Source organism: Arachis hypogaea, chromosome 10 (assembly GCF_003086295.3).
Source record: "Arachis hypogaea cultivar Tifrunner chromosome 10, arahy.Tifrunner.gnm2.J5K5, whole genome shotgun sequence".
NCBI classification, from domain to species: domain Eukaryota; kingdom Viridiplantae; phylum Streptophyta; class Magnoliopsida; order Fabales; family Fabaceae; genus Arachis; species Arachis hypogaea.
The window spans coordinates 93,422,860-93,444,150 of record NC_092045.1 but is presented as its reverse complement, the minus strand read 5'-3'; the positions used below and the strand labels follow the sequence as shown (position 1 = coordinate 93,444,150).

Below are 21,291 nucleotides of genomic sequence, written 5' to 3'. Positions count from 1 at the left end.
GGTAATCATGAGCTTGTACACCCACAACCAGTCGGGAATCCAGGGAGACGATAGATTAAGTTGGCAGGTGCGCTTTCGGGCACCCGGCACGAAGACGTCATAGTTCGCCTCCTTGGGACCACCCCCATACAACGCTCTCGAATTCCAAAACTCTTGTAAATCCTCTTGGGTTATCCTGGAGGATGTGCTCGTCACGTTGGAGGTAACCCAGGCATAACGATTATGGGAAGTTGTTATGCCATACCTACAATGGAGGCACCACTTAAGTCAAAACGGGAAGTCAAAAGCTCGGCAAAAGTCAAAACTAAACTATGTTCTATGTTATCACTATCCTATGTTATACTATGCTATTTTAGGCCTAAATCCAGAAAAGAAACACATATGGTACCCCCCAAGAGCTAGCTAACAACCACGGGTTCACTTCAAGAAGCAGTCATAAAATGCAACAAATAGCAACAAAGGAAGCGTTAAAAAGAACAAAATAAGCACAAAAAGATCCACTTACCATTATTCGAGGAAGGAAAAGGGTGAAATGGAAGATTGTAGTGGCGCCAAGATCCACGAGTGACTCAGGGATAAAAGTAGAAAATCATGGATGAGGAAGAAGGAGAAATGGCAATAGAGGGTATCATTTATATAAAGAAAGTGGGAAATATAAAGGGGATATGATTAAAGGTATGGTAACCTCGGGGAGGAGCACGAAAAGCCAAGGATAAAATAGACTTTTTTCTCTACTTTCAAATAAGTCATAAAGGACATTTAACGCCCCAGGCACGAAAACTGAAACGACTCCTCAAGTAACAGTTGGGGGTAGCTCACGCGCACCAAATGTGTAAATCCTGCAAACGGAGTTACAAGTAAGGGAAGAGAGTTGCATGAGAAGACATGAGTAAGGCGAATGCGCCAATCGCGATTCTCACAGCTTGCCACATTGAGGGCACTGTTCTAGCCCAGTCCAATAAGGGCTGAAGGTCCATTCTGCAGACTACCGATCCGACGGGTCCTCGATCCATACGAGCCAAAGTGACCCACGCATCACATCACCTCCAAAGAAAGACCTAGACAGTTGGCAAAATCTTCCAGGCTGATGGACTTAAGCAAGAGAGCCTGTAAGAACCGTAATTAATTAACCGCTTAATTAAAATAATTTAATTGTCCAAAATAAGTTAAAAAATTAGATTTTTAATTAGAAAATTTAAATATGATATTTGGACTCAGTAAATTTTCTAAGTTGGAAAATATAATTTTCTGCGAAAAATTGCGTAAAAATGCATACCGATAAATTAGCCGGCAGTATCGGCTTAAGTCTATCTGGTACTGCGTGAGAATAATAAAAATATAAAAAAACTTAGGAAAATAATTAAAGTTAAAAAGCGGCGCTAATTTTAAAGATTTGGCCCAAAATTGGGCCAAACGTGCCAAAAACACTAACTGATTGGACTGGGTCCAAATTGGGCCAAGCGCAACATATAAATACACACTTAAGGTAGGATTTCAACCACTTTCAACACAACACAGCAGCAGCAGCAACATGCATTAAGAGAGAAGAGAGAAAAAGGGTTTGGTCACTATTCACAATCAACTTCCGGTGACCATAACTTGAGCTATGGTGCTCCAATTCGCGTCCTATTTACGGTTACACGAAGTTCTTGCCGAGCTCATTAGTTCTATGTAACTTTTATTGATAAGATTTCGAAACTCCCTCCCCATTCTACAACTTTATGAATTTCAAAATTTCTAGGTTTGGTTTTGAGTGAGTTTTGTGATTTTGGGTGTTTAAGTACACTCTAGCACTTAATTTCTATTGGGTTTTGACCCAATCTATTGTGGGTAAGGTGAGCATCCTCAACTTTCTTGTGAAATTGGATATTTAAAAACCCTAGATTTGATTTGTAGAATTTTGTGTAATTGCTAGCTTGTATTGGTGTTGTGTGGAGTATATTGGTGACTTGAGTTGCTTGAAAGTAGACTTGGTGGCTGGACTTGTTGATCTTGGTTGAGAATTTGGTGTTTTGCACATATTGAGAATCGGCCAAAGTATGGTTTCGGTTTCCTCTATGTAATATGTAATATTTCTGGACACTTAGGCTGGTAGACCTTAGGATATGATTGAATTGGTTGTTGATACTTGTGATGTATGATGATTTTGATGATTGTGATGATTTCAGTGAATGATGATGTTGAATTATGATGTGGGGTTGAATAATGATGATTATGATAATTGATAATGAATTATGAGGTTTGTTGATGTTGATAAATGTTGAGGATGGTGAAATGATGTTTTGTGATGTTAATTATTGAAATTTGAGTTTTATAAGTGGAATTTGGTGTATGGAATGGATGATATTATATGTTGCTAAGTTGTGGAATGATGAGAAGGTATATGAATATAATTTAGGTACATTGGGGCATTTTGGATATGGAATAAGTGGTTTTGAATTGAGAGTTTTGGTAAAATTGATGTTTAAAGGTTTTTGTTTAAAACGGATTTTTGGTCAACTTTGGCGGATCATATCTTAAGCCTCGATTTTTGAAATTGATTGTATTTTGTATCAAGTTAAAGATAATTTAAAGAGCTTTAAAACGGTATAGATTTTATGAAAATTGAAATTTTGTAGAAAAAGATATGATCGTTGGAATTTGGTGTAAAAAATATGAATTTTGTGATGTTGCAGAAAATTGTAAGTTCTGGTTTGTGTGCCCACGCACACATCTGTGTATACGCACCGAGCAGAACGGGTGTTATGACTTGTGTGTACGCACAAGGGGTGTGCGCACGCACACCCTGTAAAAGTTGCAAGTTGTGTGTATGCACAACATCATGCGTACGCACAAGCTGGGAAGATCATTCTGTTGAGTGCGTCCGCACGTATTCATGCCCACGCACAAGATGGAGAATTTTACCTTGTGTGCATATGCACACCTCTATGTGTACGCACAAGTTAAAAAAACTCTGCAGGTGCGTGCATGCACACACCCCTATGCGTATGCACATGCCCTACTTTTCAAACAAAAACCTTATTTTCCGGTAAGCTTACAAACTTCCGTAATGCTTGTTTAAGGTCCCTTAGCTTATTTTTAGGCTTTGAAACATAGAGAATACCTTAAGTGAGTTTAACTATATCTTTTCTGGTAAAAAATTTAAAAGGCAAATACTTAGGTTTCTGAAGTTTATGAGTGGACCGTTGGAGTACTCTATTGATGATGAGTGTGATGAGCTGTGGAAATCAGAAAATTGATAAAGTTTGTGGCGAGTCTGGGACTCAAACATAAATGAGAAAGTATTGAATATTGAAAGTGATCACTGAATGAGATATGGATATATATTATATTATACAGAAATTGTTGAGACGTTATGCCTGGCATGGACGGTAGGTTAATCCTGCCTATCGAGGTCGTGGCGGTGGCATAAGGGGCGGTGGTTAGTCCCGCTTACATTGAGATGTGAGGTCTGTGGCTGAGTATCCCGCTCGCATCCTTTCAGAATCACAAGAGTGTGTCGATCACGATATCTCTGGGGATTTCCATTTATATTCATGACCGAAAGGCGACATTCCTATCGGAATGCGTCGGGTTGACAGTTAAACCGACAATGTGAAATCACAGCTAATAGGACAAGCATTCATTATGTACATTTTCTACGTAGTTGCTTGCTTTGTTTACTTGCGTAGTATACCTAATTGTATAACATGCTTAATTGCTTCTTGATTTACTTGCTATACTTGATTATTTCTTGTGTATTACTTGTATGCTATTACTTGTGCTTTCTGCTGGGATTGAGGAGGTTCGATAGGTGGTGACGATGGGATCGTATAGTGGTTAGGCTGGCGAAGGCTGTGGGACAGTGGTGTAAATGTTAGATTAGAAATTCCCTAAGTTAGATGACCTATTTAAGGATTTATTTACTTGTTTTATAAGCTTGAATACTATGCTTGATGTGAAAGTCTAGGATTGCCTCTGGCGTACCAGGATCTGATATCTTATATTACTGGGTACTGTTACCATATTGAGAACCTCCGATTCTTATACCATATTCTGTTGTTGTTTTCAGATGTAGGTCGTAACCCACCTCGATGAGTTGCGTGATGGTGACAGAGCGGGGGATCTTTATCATATTTTGGATTTCTTTTGAATAGTTTGTTTTAGTACTCTCACTTTTGTATCTATATTTGTCTTAGAGGCTAACTTTGAGAGAAATATTGTATATGCTGTTTTAACTTTCAAAACTCGGTTATGTCTGTATATACCAGTCGGCCTAAACTCTGCGGGCTGAGTCTAGTACTTGTGACAATTATACTCATATATCTACATATGCCTTGTTATCTTATATCTATATCTTGTGCCTTTATGCTTGTAGCTTCGTGTGAACGATTTGCGCTTTTGTAACTCTATTTTTGAGCTTATTTCTTCATCCAGCTTCTAGACTTACTATCTCTTTCTATATATATATATATATATATAGAATTGTCGTGACCTTTAATTATCCTTTACTTTACGGCATGAGGTAAGGCTTAGAGTAATTAAGGTGTTACAGGGCCCACTCGAGTACATGGTATAGAAGGGGAGGGACCTACCCCTCCCCCAAAGTACATCATCTTTTATCCTAATTTGTCGCCTTATCGTTCGAACACTTACTTCAGTATCGGAGTGTCTTTACAGGTGGCCCCGCCCGCTGACTTATCGAGGACTGTGGCACCACTCTTCCTCGTAAAGCTTGCGCCAGGTAGAGATACCTCACACCCTAGTTGCTCTCGACAAGACGCTCAACCGACATCTAATCCCGACGAGCAACCGAACATGTTATAATTTGATTAACTGAGTCACTGAAGAACTGATTAATGATGTTGATTAACTGAATTTATTGAATCTTGATTGGTGTTGATTATATTTAGTTGAATATAATTTCTTGATTAATGTTGTAATGCTGAAAATGTTTGCTTGTGATTATAAATTTGTCTCTATTTAAAAAATGTCCCCAAATCCGTCTTGGTTTTTATGTCTGATATTAAAATGAATATATCTGTGGTGGATTTGAATGTTGTGGTAGCCATTAGATACAGTATTTTGGAGAGGCTAGGATTCAGTGTTTGAAATTTTTGAATTTGAAAATTTGAAACAGATGAAGATGATTAGTTGAATTCATTGTATATGGGAGAAAGATTTAGTAATTCTGTATGATGGGAATATAGTAGGATTTAGAGTTGAATTTGTATTATTATTGAGTTGAATTTGTATTATAATTGAGTTGAATTCTAAACTTGTTATTGATTAAATTTTGTTGATTATAACTTGTTTTTTATCAGATTATTCAATTTTTTATTTTATAGTGTAATATATTGTTTATTATTGTTTTATGTTGATTATTTTATATTTTTATTTACGTAGGATTGGGTTAATTGATTCAATCTGTGATCTACTGGTTAAACCAATAATCTAATAATCCAAAAATTTAACTAGTTTGATTACAAATTCAATTCTAACAACTATAACTATATTGTAAAAAGTTGTGTTCTTGCCAGTTCTTGTTCTGTTCTTCAATTTTGTATTTAATTGTTTAGTTCTTATACTTTTTTTGTACTACGTAATAATCTTTTTGTACATCATAGCAATTGTTCAGGTTGCTGTTTCAGTTTTTGTTATTTTATTAAGTTGAATCACTTCTTTGCTATATTTTTAGGTGTCATTAAACTTTTTGATATGTTATTGATTTATTTGCCTAGTTCTTGCTGTTTAGCGCTAGTTGCTAATTTGTTAATAATTAGTTTTGCGAAACTGTTAACATTTAATTGGTGCTTTGTTAGATGAAGATAATCTCAATAAAGTAAGTTTGTAACAAGTTTTAGTAGATTCTCATGATGATTGATGATAAACTTTAATATTATCTTTGCTATTTAGAAATTTGTTTTATTGTTTGAATTTTTGTTATATTTAGATAAAATTATAAAATTTTGGCGAATGTAATATTTTTAAAATTTACTATAGAATATCTATAACAATATATAATGTTAATACATAAGTTTTGGTATCCAATTTTTTATTTCTAATTTTAATCCTATTAATATAATTTAAAATTATTTTACAGTTACTTATTTTATTAACATGTTTCACTAACAATTATAAAAACTCACGCATAATTTTTGCTCAATTATTTATTCTCACAATCTCCCTTTTTAATTTTTTTTCTGATTTTCCTTCTTTATCTTAGGAATTCTTCTCTAGAACAATTATTTAAGCATAATTTCTATTCAATTTTTTTATTGTCACAATTTTTTTTTATTTTTTATTTTTTCTGATTCTCTTTTTTTATCTTATGAATTCTTCTCTGTACAGAACAATTATTTACGCATAATTTCTGTTTAATTTTTTAAACTCACAATCTCTCTTTTTAATTTTTTTTATTTTGTTCTGATTCTCCTTTTTAATCGGATTTTCATTGGACGAGCAATGTAATTTAAATCGATTTGAATTTGAATACCTATGCAAAGAATCGTACCGCACTGTTCCTTATTCACAAAGTACTATTTTGGTCCTCTATATTTGAGACAAATATTGATTAAACCATTCTTCTATTTTAGTCCATGACAATAATATAATATATAAATTTGATTATAATTTTTGTCTTTATCTTATCTTATCTTATCTTATATTTATCTTATATTTATTTGTTTTTATTTTTCATAGGTCAATACTTTATATATACTTAATTTTACTTTCATAATTTATATTTTTTAATCAATTAACAATCAATAAAATTTTTTTATCTTATTTTTTTTGTTATTCTTTCATAATTTTATTATTTTTTGGTACTCTTTATATATTCTTTCTGTTTTATTAATGATCGAATTAGATGGTTAGGGGCTCCCCATTTATCACATTGGTCAAACTTGATGGCTCTGTAAAACCTGCAGGAGTTGGCACCGAAAGAAAAAAAATTTGGCACTCTATAAAGTTGGTGCTATAGTGCAAAAGTTTGGCCTATAAAAGGACGCCTTTGAATTTATATACTTCAATTTCAAGGCCTCATCATTTTTTTTAAAGAAGGGATAAAAATTATTCATTCCATCAAAATACATCTATGAAAAAAGTATTTACACTCGTATAAAATATGTTTAGTTTTCTTTATAATGAATTTAAAATTTTACAAATAATGTATTAATGTATTTATTTATCAAGATTATTTTAATAAAATTCAATTTTATTTCAATAAATTATTATATTATATCACATGACAAGAGTCTCACTTAACTTTTCAAGCCAACTAAAACCAAGACTCTTAGAGCATCTCCAACGGGGAGCCCTCCCACTGTGCGTGTCAGAGAGAATGGAGAGATGGGCATTGGAGAGGAACTCAAATGAGTTCCTGCACGCCATTCGAAGCGAGGGAGTCCCTCTGAATGGGGACTCCCATAAAGCAATAAACAATTGCCACTTGGCAATTAAAATAAAAAATAAATAATCATATAAAATATTAATTAATTAAATAATTATATTAAATAATTAAATAATAATTAATTTAATAATAATTATAATAACTAATTAAATTAAATATTGATAATTTTATTTAATTAATAATTTATATTAATTAATTAACTAATAATTAATTAAGTAATTAAATTATAATTAATTTATTAATAATTATAATAATTAAATAATTAAATATTTATTTAATTAATAATTTATATTAATTATTTATATCATAATTAATATTAAATATTATTTATATTTATATTATTATATTAATTTAGCCGTTGTAAAAATAGCCGTTAGAAACTAGTCGTTACTATGTTACCGTTATTATTAATAAATTAATATTTTGTTACTCTATATATACCACTTAGATACACTTGTATTCTCACACTCTCTACAACTCTTCTTCATCTTCTTCTAAGTTTACAAAATCAAAATTCTGCTACTATTATTTTTTGTTCGAAAAAATGGATCCAAACCAACTCAACTCTTTCTTCAATTACTTACAAAACTTTCCTCAAATTCCAAATACCCAACAATCTCAAACCTCAAACTCTCAAGTTCCGAATCAAAACTTCATACTACCAAATACATTTCAAAATCCAAATCCACAAAATCTCTCTAATTTCAATTTTCAAACTCCTTATAATAATCAATTTCCTATATTCCAACCACAAAATCAAAATTCACAAACACCCCATTTACCATTTTCATCCATATTTAACCCTTCTATCGGAAATGTTACTCCAACTTCCTTGCCGTTTCCAACTCAATTTAGTGCATCAAGACATAACTCATCTGGTGTTGGTGGCTCTTCTAACCCATCCTCTCATACTCCTATACAATCTAGTCCAAATTCGCAATATTCAGATTTTGCCAACCCTCATGGATTAGATGCTATCGACCTCAATGATGATATTGAAGATCGGAGGCAAGATAGTATTCAACACTGGCATTGGAAAGAGGATGAGATGTTGATCAGTGCATGGTTAAATGTTTCAACTGACCCTGTAGTTGGTACCGATCAAAAGGGGGAAACATTTTGGAGTCGAATTCATAGCTACTGTGTAGAATTTTGCACCGACATGACAAGGGGGGTAGTTGCATGTAAGAAACGATGGTATAAGATCAACAAGGCTGTTGCACAATTTGCTGGTTGCTACGATCAAGCTAGTCGAAACATAAGGAGTGGTTCGAACGCTGATGATATAAAGGAGTTGGCTTATAAACTTTATTCTACAAATTATGGTCAAAAGTTCACTTTTGAGAGGCATTGGAACATGCTTCGATTGGAGCAAAAATGGAGAAGCCAACTACCAACACAGAGTGGCGGCTCAAAGAGAACCAAGGTTAGTGCAACTGGAGCATACTCATCCTCATCAAACCCAGAAACACCGTTGGCTGACGAACCCGGTGTGGACTCTCCCGTTCGCCCACAAGGATCAAAGAAGAGCAAGCGAAGAGGTAAGGGAAAAGCCCAGATGTCTGAAGATTTTAGCGAAAGAAAATCATCGGTTGTCAAAAAATTATCTCTCATGGAAGATATTAAGAATGTTAGAGAAAAGGAACTAATGGAAAGGGAAAAAGAAAGAGAAGAGGAGAAGGAACATAGAGCAAAGATGATGGCAATCAAAGAGAAGGAGATACAAATTCAAGCGGCAATGAAAGAACAAGAATTACAAACTCAGAGGTATATTAAAGAAATGGAGATAAAAGCAAAAGAAAGGGAAATGGATATGCAAATACTTAATGCTGACACGTCTACAATGAGTGAGAAACGACGAGCTCTTCATGAGATTGCATGTGAGAAAATAATGGCCAAGTGGTTTACTTAATGGTTCCTTGTATTCGTAGAGTTATGTAGTATGTTCTTATTTATTTATTGCGTATTACTGGTATGTGATGTAGTTTGTTTTATTTATTTCTGATGTAAGATTTGAAATTAGTCAATATTATTGTGTCGTTGTTGTTCATTAAAGTGACCGTTGCAAAACTAGCCGTTAAGTAGCCGTTAAGAAAAACTAGCCGTTGTAAAACTAGCCGTTGCAAAACTAGCCGTTGCAAAACTAGCCGTTGCAAAACTAGCCGTTGCAAAACTAGCCGTTAAGGTACTTATTACAGACACACTTATAAATATCAACTATCAATGACTCCACAACTCCACTTCAACTCTTGTTTCTCACATCGACAAAGAACTAAAAATTACATTTCTCCATATGGCTAGAAATTTTGATGATATGTTCAATGAGGCTTTGTATGGCAAAAGAAGACGGCAAGACAACACACTCATAGATAATTGGATCGATGAGTATTTACTCGAAGATTCAGAAGAAGAAGATATCGATAGAAGCCCTATCCCAATTCCTCGTAGATGGATCAACAGAGATCGAGAAGCAGGACATGATCGCCTTTTCCAAGATTACTTTGCAGATGAACCGGTGTATAATGCTGACATTTTTCGACGGAGATTTCGAATGAGAAGGGATGTGTTCCTTCGGATAGTAGACGCTCTCTCAAACGTCTATCCGTATTTCCAACAGAGGGTTGATGCAACTGGAAGAAGAGGCTTGTCGCCACTTCAGAAATGTACCGCTGCGATACGGATGTTAGCATATGGCGTTGCAGCTGATGCTGTTGATGATTATGTGCGCATAGGCGAGAGCACTACAATCGAATGCTTGGAAAAATTTGTTGAAGGTGTCATTTCCGTGTTCCAGGATGAATACTTGCGAAAACCTAATCCAAATGACGTACAACGCCTGCTACAAATGGCGGAAGGTCGTGGCTTCCCTGGCATGTTGGGTAGCATTGACTGCATGCATTGGCAATGGAAAAATTGTCCAAAGGCATGGAAAGGTATGTACATGAGTGGTTATCGTGGGGTTGCAACCATAGTACTTGAGGTTGTAGCATCTTCAGACCTTTGGATATGGCATGCATTCTTTGGAGTTTCTGGTTCAAATAATGATATCAACGTGTTAGATCGTTCTCCAGTGTTTGATGATATTCTAAATGACCGTGCTCCGGAGGTAAATTATACAATTAATGGTAATAATTATACAATGGGATACTATTTAGCAGATGGTATTTATCCTGAATGGGCCACATTTGTCAAATCAATCTCAAAGCCACAAGGTGAGAAACGCAAGTTATTTGCACAATACCAAGAAGGGCAAAGAAAAGATGTGGAACGAGCATTCGGAGTGTTGCAAGCACGCTTTGCAATTATACGTGGTCCAGCTCGTTTTTGGGAAAAGAAAAAGCTTGCCAACATAATGAGAGCTTGTATTATATTGCATAATATGATTGTTGAGGATGAAAGAGACAGCTATGCAGGAAATTTTGCTCAAGGCTTAGAGTATGATGATGTTGAAAATGGCTTATCACAACCTCAGCTGGGAGAGGAAGATTTTGCACCATACCATCAATTTCTCCAAAGAAATGCCCAACTTCGAAATAGGCAGTAGCATAGACAATTGAAGGAGGACTTGATTGAACACATATGGCAATTTCACAATGCTTGTCGTCAACTATAGAGTTTAATTATGTTTTTCTTTGTATTAAGTAATTTTACAAATTAGTGTAACCCCGAATTCATCTATTGTGTATTATTGTTATATATGAATCTATTTAATATTAATATATTTTAATAGTGAATTATTTTTAAATTTAAATATTTAAATTTTATTATTAAAAAAATTAATTACATTAATTACAAGTTTTTTAATTAATTAATTAAGTGGGACCACAACAGGGACTAAAGTTAGTTCCTCCTAATGGAGAAGAGAGAGATGCTTTGAGTTCCTATTTACTGTTTATGACGCAAAAGCTGATGTGGAGTTACTTTTTATGACAGGTGGGCCATAAACAGGAACTGGGATGAGTTCCCTACTGGAGATGGTCTTATGAACATTTTTCTCTTTCATCACCTTCCTCAAGTTTCCAACCTGGTCCCACTCACCATCAGTTGCATAAATATTAGACAGTGTTACAGAGCCAACAGATCCTTTTAACTTTATTTTCATTCGTACATCCACCATCATAGTTATTTTTCTAAACTTTTATGTAAATGAATTTTTGGAACAAATGCACATACATCATTTTACATCAAATCAATAATATAATTAGTATTTTTTCTTCGTTTCTTAAAAATTTATATGCAATGCTAAGAAGAATGTACGGTTTTTGTTTTTCGTGTGGGGGAGAGAAGAGTGTATTTTTTAATGATGTAAGAAGAGAAGTGTTTAATTTTATTATGGGAGCTACAAATCGGAGGTACCAAATTATTTTATTTTTTTCTCAAACAATCACAAATCGGACGGTCCGATTTGTGATTTCGAAAATAAAAAAATTTTTAATGTTAAAATCGGAGCGTTCGATTTCTATTTTAAAAAATAAAAAAAAATAAAAAATATAAAACGGACCATACGATTTGTAGTTTTTTTTTTATCAAACAAATCGGACCCTCTAATTTGTTATTTACTTTTTTCTTCAAACAAATCGGACCGTCCGATTTGTATAAAATACCATATAAAAAAAACACCTAATCTTCCTGTAACAATATATTACACATATATTTATACAATATAAAAAAAATTAGCCGAAGAATGTACATACATCATTTTACGTAAAATCAATACTAATATAAGAACATAATGCCCCTAATTTTGTCCTCTTTTTTCGCATATAATCATATCTATCTTCTTGACATACAGTAATAATAGTTAAGAACATAATAACTATAGAAAGTGGCGTTCCTTAAAATTTCGGAGTTAACACTAAATTGGTGCTAATATAATGTTTGTGACTCATTTTTTGTTTTTTATTTTTTTTTTTACGAATAAAGTAAAGGATCCTAAGCCTTATGACTTTTAAGTTAATAATAAATCAATGCCACCTTCAAATTATGCTTCATCTTCATTTTTATTTTTTTTTCAATTCCATCTCTATACAGCATTATATGACTTTTTTAACATTGTAATAATTGTTATATGATACTTTTGATTTTTAAATTATTAATATATACATGTGTAATGATGATAACAAATTTTATTTATTTTCAATTTTTTTTCTAAAATTACACCAAAATATTTATTCAAACCAAAAATCATAAGCTGCAAAATTTTCACTTTAATCTTGTTCTTTTTTTTTTTCTCTTTATGCACTAGTTCATTCTAAGTCTGTTCTAAGTTTTCACCAAAACTATTATTATTGGCTTTGGCTCAGGACTTAGAGTCTCAACAAAATGGAGTAAATTAAAAGACCAAAGTAGAGTACAAATTAAAAAAATGCTAATATTGCTACAAAAGTGATGGGTCCCATAATACATCTACATACGAATAAGCTCTAACCCCACAATGCATCATATTTTTTCTTAGATTTATGTATGAATACAAGATTGATGGTAATTGAGATTTGATGTTTAAACTTTAACACCAATATTTTAATACCTTTGTTGAAAATATTAAAGAAGTGGCCCATATTATTTACATTCAACATACACGTAAGCAGTGGCGGAGCTTAAAACAAAATTTTGGGAGCAGATAGAAGATAATTGTCAAGATGTTTTTTTTTAATGGACCCCATTTAAGATAAGTTCGTCTAACCTCATCTCTTTTATTTGGGTGATATTGCCAAATTTGAAGCCGTTTTTCAGGGTATCGTTCCAAAGAATTAAGGTCAAACTCATCAAATGCAACTATTTAAACTTTTGAAGGTTGTATCTTACTTTCTTCGTGATTCATTAAAGTAAAAGAACTATCTATAGGTGTTGATATTGTAAAAGTTATATGTTTTCCTTCTAATATTAGCCTTCCTCTTAAAAAATGTATCATCAACTCTTTGATTTTTTATGATTATTTTATATAAAAATTTGAATATATATCCGATAAAATATGTAAAAAAGAAATTATAAGGGTAAATAAAATTTATAATATTTATTGAATTTTTTTTATCAATTTATACAAATACAATAATATCAATACTTATTGAATATTCTAATTAAATTAAATAAACAGTAAAATATAAAATAATATTAAATTATATAAATAAAAAATACCTAATTTTTTTATATTTGAACTCAAAGATAGAGAGAGTGTTGCTTATTGAATAGAGAGCTGCAAAATACGAATACACTCAATTCAGTCCAAATTCGATATGTTTTGAATGTTTAAAACTAAAAATTATTGTGCAATAAAAGCAAGAGATGAAGATTGAACTTTGTAATTTTAAGTCATAATAAAATATTTGAGCCAACTGAATTATTTTTTATTTTTTAAAAAAGTATTACTAATTTTTTTAATAAAAATTTGGGGGGGCTGTGACCATCCCTTATCTGAACTAAGCTCCGCCAATGCACGTAAGTCAATATAATTTAGTTACCAATCTTTAAGTATGATTTGGTTAAGTGATGAGGTAAACAAATTATTGGAGAAAAGCATGCACCTTTTTTTTTTTAAAGTAAAACATGTTCAATATTTTCTACAATTGCTAAAACATAGTAATTGTCCTTATTTTCTTTCAGTAATTATATTTGGCATTAATGTATTTTTTTATATACTTTCAATTAATCAATAAGAATGAAGTAATATCCCAATCAACCTTTAAAAAAATGCTTTTACAAATTATAAGTAAGTGTGTGTTAATTTGATTAGTTGATTTATTTAATCAATTGTATATAAATACAATACATAAATTTGATTTAGTCTCTATCTCTCAATCTCAATCTCTCCTCCAAATACAATTTAACTGGCTAAATCTTCATAATTGCTAAAATATAGTTGTTATTCTTCTTTTTTTCACTGATATAGTAAACCAATAAGTTAATGACCATATTTAGCATTAACTTCTCTTATACACACAACTTTAAATTCATCAATAAAAAAAGAGTAATACTTTAAATCAAATTTTTTTAAGAATTTTTTAGTTAAACATTTTAGCCTTCAATAAATTTTAATCACTAAATCAGTCTTTAAATTTTTAATAATTAAACTTTATTAAAAATTAAATTAAATATTATTCATAAGAGGGACATATCACAAGATCAATGTCAGTTCAAGTCATTTTTTGTCTACAATTTTATCTTTTTTAAATTCATCTATATATTGCATAACGTGACTCTATAATATAACCATTGTTATTTTGTAACTTTTAAGATTTTTTTATATTTTTATATATAATTTTTTATATGTATTTCAGAAGATATATAGAGAGACATTTTTTACTTTATAAGACTATAATATTATTAATTTTGGTTAACATTAGATTTAATAACAAAAAAATATTAACAAATTTGTTTTAAAAAGTGCAATATAGCAAGTATTATTCAATATTAAACTATTAGTTTAAATTTTGAGTTATTTATTTGAATATTTAATTTAATTTATGTATTTTTTAATTTTATTTTATTTAGTTAGCAGATTAAGTTTTATGTGATCTTAAAAGAAAATTGGACTGCATTAAGTCTTTTTGAGTCTTTAGAATGTTGTTGTATATTTTTCTCATTGAATTTAAGATGTGAAAATAAAAGTGATTACTTAAAAATTTGTATGCAAGAAGAAACACATGTGGACCCATTTATATAATCATTCTTCTATGTTTTTATGTGAAACGAATTCTCAGAATAAAAGTATATACATCATTTTACATCAAATCAAATAATTAATTTTTTCTTTTCCTTTTTAAAAATTTATATGCAATATTAAGAAGAATGCACATACATTATTTTACATTAAATCAATATTAATATAAAATCATAATACTTTTAATTTTGTTTTTTTTAGCATGTAATCATATCTTTTTGATAATAATAATAATAGTTAAAAAAATAATAGTCACGAAAAATGACCTTCGTTACAATTTTAAAAATTTTGAAACTAACACTAAGTTGGTGCTAAAAATAATGTTTGTGAGTTTCATTTTTTGTTTTTTGTTTTTTATGGATAAAGTAAAGGACTCTAAGTCTTGTGGCTTTTAAGCTAATAATAAATCAATACCAACTTCAAGTCATGATAACAAATTTTATTTATGTCAAAGATTTTTAGAAAAAAGAAAAAAACTTTGACACTCTTAATTTTGGGTGGTACTAGGCTAGCGTACATATTCAAATTTACAGATATTCATATTATTTTGACATGTGTGCATTAAGTCTTCCTCAGCTTTGTAGACAGTTGTTTTCAAGCAAATGAATAACTTGGTTTGGCTGAAATTGTGAAACGGTACTCTCTCTATGTTGGGTTAGATTGAATGTGTATGGACTTATTTGCATTTTGAACTCACGTGTAATTTTTATTTATTGTTGGCGAAAATTTGAACATGCAATTCCATTGTTGAGTATGGGTACTTAGTACTTTTATTGCCGAAAAATGATTTGTATCACTTATTCACTTTAGCCCCCATGACCACAAAATAAAAAAAAAAAAACTATATTGGATCCCTATAAAAATCAAGAGATTAAATACAAAAAAAAATCAAGAGATTTAACTTGATTTATTAGTATTTCTAACACTATTTAACTTGCAGTTTATATATTTAAAGATTTATATTCACACTTTTTTTTTCTTCATGCATAATTTTAATAAACAACTAAAAAAATTTTAATTTTTAATTATAATCAACTATAATAATATAAAAAAATAATATTTAACTAAATAGTTTCAAAAAAAGTAGCAATTTGGTATTAAATTTCAAAGAAATGACATATTGGTAAAAAAATTACTTTTCTATTTGTATTGAAAGTTGAAAATTAATGTTAAAAGGTATTATATTTTTTTGGAGTATCAAACCATCTCTTGAATATACTGAGATGATTGTAACAAGAGATTTTTAGACTTTCAGTGGCAAGAATTTGAAAAATCTTCTTAGAAGGATCAAAAATTTTAATAAAAAATTATATAATAGTATTTATATTAAAATAAAATTTATAAATATAATTTTTTTATTTTTAAATTTATTATTAATATGTAGGATTAGATATGGTTAAGATTAACAAAAAAGTAATTCTAATTTTGATTAGTAAAAAAATTTATTTAGGTTAACAACCCACATTAAGTTTAAATAAAAAATCAATTTAAAAAAATCAGTTCTAAATGAAAAAAAATTAATTTGTGCACATAAAAATCTATCTTTATTTAGAAGATCAATTTATTTTTATCTAAAAACTTATTTTTTTTACAAAAAACTGATTTTTTATTTAAATTATATAAAATTAATTATAACTTATAAATTATTTTTTAACATTTTAAATATTAATTTTATTTTTGATAATATTTATCTCTCAAAAATTCTTAATATTAATTATTTTTGTTATTATTTTTATTACAAATCAAATAATATAATGAAAAAAATACCTCAATAAATCAAATGCAGTAAAAAATTACTTGGATCACCCAAAATAAAATCTGATATGTGTATTACCCAAAGCCTAAGTTTATGTAAATCGAATTAGCTAATTCGAATTACAACTTTTAGTAGTAAATCGAATTAGATAGAGTAGATTTAGTAGGTAACGTTGCATTTGGAGTAAATCGAATTAGGTGAGTTAGATTTATGAAATGTTGGATTTTTAATAATAATTAAATTATATAAATATTTTTGTTCTAATAAAGGCTATATATAGTATTTTTTGTGGTTTATGAGTCTAAATCTGAGAATCAACTCATTTTTTTAAATTTATTATTCTTCCTTTACTACTTCATAAAATAAGAATATATTCTTCGTTCTTCATCGAAGTTGATCATTTTAACGTACAATTTATAAGTATTTTTGGTATTTTTTATATACTCATTCTATTATATTATTCTTCTAATAATTTAATGATTAATCTTACTCTAACTTATTCTTTTCGTCTAATGTTTCAGTGTGATTATCTTTTACCGCAATCGTTTACAATGCACCACATCCATAAAATACCACATCGAGTTGTATTCACTGATTTGGGTTCTAACTACATGGATGTAAGTGTCCGTCCAACGAAGGGGTAGTAAACTCTATTTTACCAAATTTGCACGAATTGTATTAATTTTAATTATATTAATACAATTCTGATTCTCATTCATTATGAAATAATTTTATTAGTGGCAAGTTACTATGTTAATGGTGACCGATTTATATTATAAATATATGATATGATATGATAATAAATGTTCAAATATGCATAATAATAGTTAATAGTTAATAGTGATCATGCACGTGATAAAGTTAAAATTATTTACAATTCGGTAAATGAGGTAAAATAGTGTAATATCGTATCACGGAGATGGTTTGAATTTGCACGAATTCTAAATGTTCAAACTTACAATGTTGTTTCAGTTGGTTGTCGTTACGAGAATGACTCTAATTTATATGTGTCTAAGGACTATAATAAATTAAATATCATTTAATTATTTTATTTCTAATATTGGTATTTGATTAAATTAGATTTAGAGAAATTTAAATTGTTGCCTCAATTTATATATTACGACTATTCTTCTTGAATATGTTATTTTTAAATTTTTAATATAAATTTTTTTCTGATTTTTAAGTTTTTTTTTATATATGTATCACCTTTTTTTCATTTTGTATTTCAAATTAGTAATGCAATTATTAAGAGAAGTATATTTAAAAGAAAAGAAATAAAAATATGAAAACATCACTATTTAAAAGAAAAAGGAAATATATGTGAAAAAAAGAAAAATAAAAAATTAAAACATCACTATCAGAAAAAAAAATGTTAATATGCAAGGTCGAGATTGAAAAATATATATGAATATAAAAAATAAAAAATCGTTGCACGATTGTAGAATAAAAAATAATCATATATATAAAACGAAATAATTATAACAAAAAAATAATTAAGACATGTGATTTAAATATTTTTAATAACCGGTGACATGGAGTTTAACAAAATATAATTCATATATTTTTTATTTATGTATATGTATATATAGAATTATTTATGTATATGTATATATATTAAAAAAACTACTATAATATATATATATATATATATATATATATATATATATAGAATTATTTAACAAAATTAATATATACGTATACATAAATAAAAAAATTATTATAATTTTTTAAAATTACACATGAACTCCTTTTTTCTCTCAAATAATTTTATTCTAATTATACTACAATTAATACATGATTATATTAATTTAAGAAAATATCTTCATTATAATTATATCAAATTAATATTTAATGTGTTATTAAACTACTTATCAATCATCAATATTTTTAATCATTCTAATTATATTAATTGATATAATTCTAATTTTACAATAATTTTATTAGTAAATAGTTGATGCATATATTAATGGTGATCTATTTAATTTAATATCAATTAGTGGATAATAATAATAATAATAATAATAATAATAATAATAATAATAATAATAATAATAATAATAATAATAATAATAATAATCTTAATCTATAACAATATATAATGGCAAAATATGTTTTGGTGTCCAAATTTTTTTTTCAATTTTGTCCTTTCTAATAATCTACCCCACTATATGTCAGTTATTCTATATTAAAAAACTTTCACTATTTCATCTTCTCCCTTTCATTAAAGAGTTATAGATTAAGGATCACCGTAATATTCTAACTAATAATCGAATATGATCTAGACGTAATGAGTTCATTAGTTAGGGTGTTACATTACATCGGCCAACTTTCAGAAAAAATGAGGCTTTATAAGCCTTATGAGAAGAATGATGGGAAATGCGTTCTCGTGACCGGAGTGAAGGGCCTTTCTTAAATGCTTCATGTGAAGTAGCGCACATTATGGGCCTGTGCAATTTTTCTCGCGAACTGCAAATCCGTCGGTTGTTGCATGGGTTTAACCACTGTTAACCGGTTTTTAATGGGTTAAAAGTAAAAATGGTCTTTGTCGTGTATCAAACTGGTCAAGCTATTAGTTTACCAATTTTTTAATTGAGTTGGCCAATTTAGTCCGATTCAATTCTTATAACGAGAGAGAGAGAAAGAAAGAGAGGAATTTATATTTATTCAGTAATTCCTAAATCAGAGTTTAAATTTATGGACTAAGCTCTATCTTCAAATGAAAAATTTTATCGACCAAATCTTGTTTTCAAAATATAAGATCGCGCTTAAATTGCTACAGCTTTATTTTGAACATTCAAGTTGCGTTCAAATACTCAATCCTGTTTTGGAATTGCTGCAGTTTTACTCATTGAATAAAAGAAGGATATTTTGGGATTGCCAAAACCATCACTACCTTTATTATAGTGGGTAAAAAAAAAAAAGAACTCTCAGCATTTAGGCTTAACTCGTGAAAATTGAATGGGAACTCTTGCACCCTATGCCACGCGTCAACATGGGAAGTGCTCGTAGAAGCACTAGTAGTGAAAAAGATGTTAGCGCCAAATATTCTGGCAGATGAACATTGTTTGACTAGGCTTCTTTATAATTATAAATAGATAGCTATATACTTATTATGTATGTATCCAATAATACTATTTATCGCGTAGCATGGCAATTAAGGGTGTGTTTGGTTTAGCTTTTTGAGTTATAGAACACACGTTTTAATTTTCTTAAATGCCTCAACTTTTTGTTTGGCTATTTTTTTTCCTAAACACAAATATTATTTTATCTTTCAACTCCGGTTTACTGAAGAAAAAAATTGTATCTTTAAAGAACAATAATTATAATTGGAGAAATGATTGAAGAAATTTATTTTTTTTTTGCCAATGTTATTCTTTATTCTTATCTATAAGAAGAGACACGAAGAATAATTATCAACATTTTTATATTTAATCTTTTTCATAGTCATGCTTTACAAGTAAGTATTTTAATTTTTTTATAATATCATTTTTAGTATTCTCTACTAGGTTTTGCTTTTTATAAACTTTTTATATTTTTTTTGCTCATATTATGGATGTTTTTTTTTTGAATTTTTAATTTAATGTTGTTTATTATTTTTTAATTTTTAGTACTCATTATTCATATAATTTTTTTATTATTTTTATTAATACAAATTTCTTTTTTATAGAACTTTTCTTTATTTTTTATTTGATTTTATATCATTTTTATTGTGGATTCTTAATTAGGATGTATTATATTCATTATTGTTAATTATTTTATCATTTAAATTAATGATTCTTTTAAAAAAATTAAATTTAATTTAAAAAAATACAGAGAAAATATCCAAAAAAATAAGACAAAAAATATAACTAAAAGAATGTTAAAAAAATATCATTTTCAATAATATTAATCTATGTCCCCTTTAATAATTTTTATCCTAAAATAATTTTGAATAATATAAATCTATGTCCCTTTTAATAATTTTTATCTTAAAATAATTTTAAACAATCTAATCCAAACAACATTTATTTTATTATAATCTATTTTCTTATAAAACATTAACACTAATTTACTTTTTATCAAAATCAAATTTAAAAATTAATTTAATGCAAAACTACCATTTGCTATTTCACTTAATTCCAATCACACACTAATTTGTGACTTTACTTCCATTGTTCTACAAATTTTACCATATGCAAGTGCTGAAAAATTTGCTATCTGAAATTTAAAAATTTTTTGTTACTAAACAAAAATGTCTGACAACAAAAAAAATTTAGCCAAAAACAATCAAAATTTTTCTTATTTACCAAAAAAATTAATAAATGCTTAATAAGATAATTTGTTACGTGGTCAGAAAGGCAGTTAAGGGGTAGAATGATAATCTCGTCATGTTAAAAAATTTGAATACTAAAAAAATTGTATAATGGCGATCTTGGACATCAAGAAGACCAAGAGTCCATCTCAAAAACAATGGTACTAAAATAGCGACAACTCATAAGGCCCATTGAG

At 29.1% G+C, this 21,291-nt stretch overlaps 2 protein-coding genes across 2 annotated transcripts; both read left to right on the top strand.

Moving 5' to 3' along the window:
* The first annotated feature begins 591 nt into the window (after positions 1-591).
* LOC140175705 (glutathione S-transferase T3-like) lies at positions 592-9,475 on the top strand. Its single transcript, XM_072204243.1, has 3 exons — positions 592-625; positions 8,338-8,931; positions 9,402-9,475. The coding sequence occupies exons 1-3, from the start codon at positions 592-594 to the stop codon at positions 9,473-9,475; spliced, it is 702 nt and encodes a 233-aa protein (XP_072060344.1).
* A 195-nt stretch (positions 9,476-9,670) lies between these two features.
* Positions 9,671-10,934, top strand: LOC140175704 (uncharacterized). The gene has a single exon (XM_072204242.1). The coding sequence runs from the start codon at positions 9,684-9,686 to the stop codon at positions 10,932-10,934; it is 1,251 nt and encodes a 416-aa protein (XP_072060343.1). The 5' UTR covers positions 9,671-9,683.
* Positions 10,935-21,291: the final 10,357 nt, after the last annotated feature.

Coding starts and splice junctions, on each gene's coding strand:
- LOC140175705 (XM_072204243.1), top strand. CDS start 592: ATGGATGAGGAAGAAGGAGAAATGGCAATAGAGG. Junction 626..8,337: donor AGGAGAAATGGCAATAGAGG/GTATCATTTATA, acceptor CGCAATATTCAG/ATTTTGCCAACCCTCATGGA. Junction 8,932..9,401: donor AAAGAAGAGCAAGCGAAGAG/GTAAGGGAAAAG, acceptor TTCTGATGTAAG/ATTTGAAATTAGTCAATATT.
- LOC140175704 (XM_072204242.1), top strand. CDS start 9,684: ATGGCTAGAAATTTTGATGATATGTTCAATGAGGCTTTGTATGGCAAA.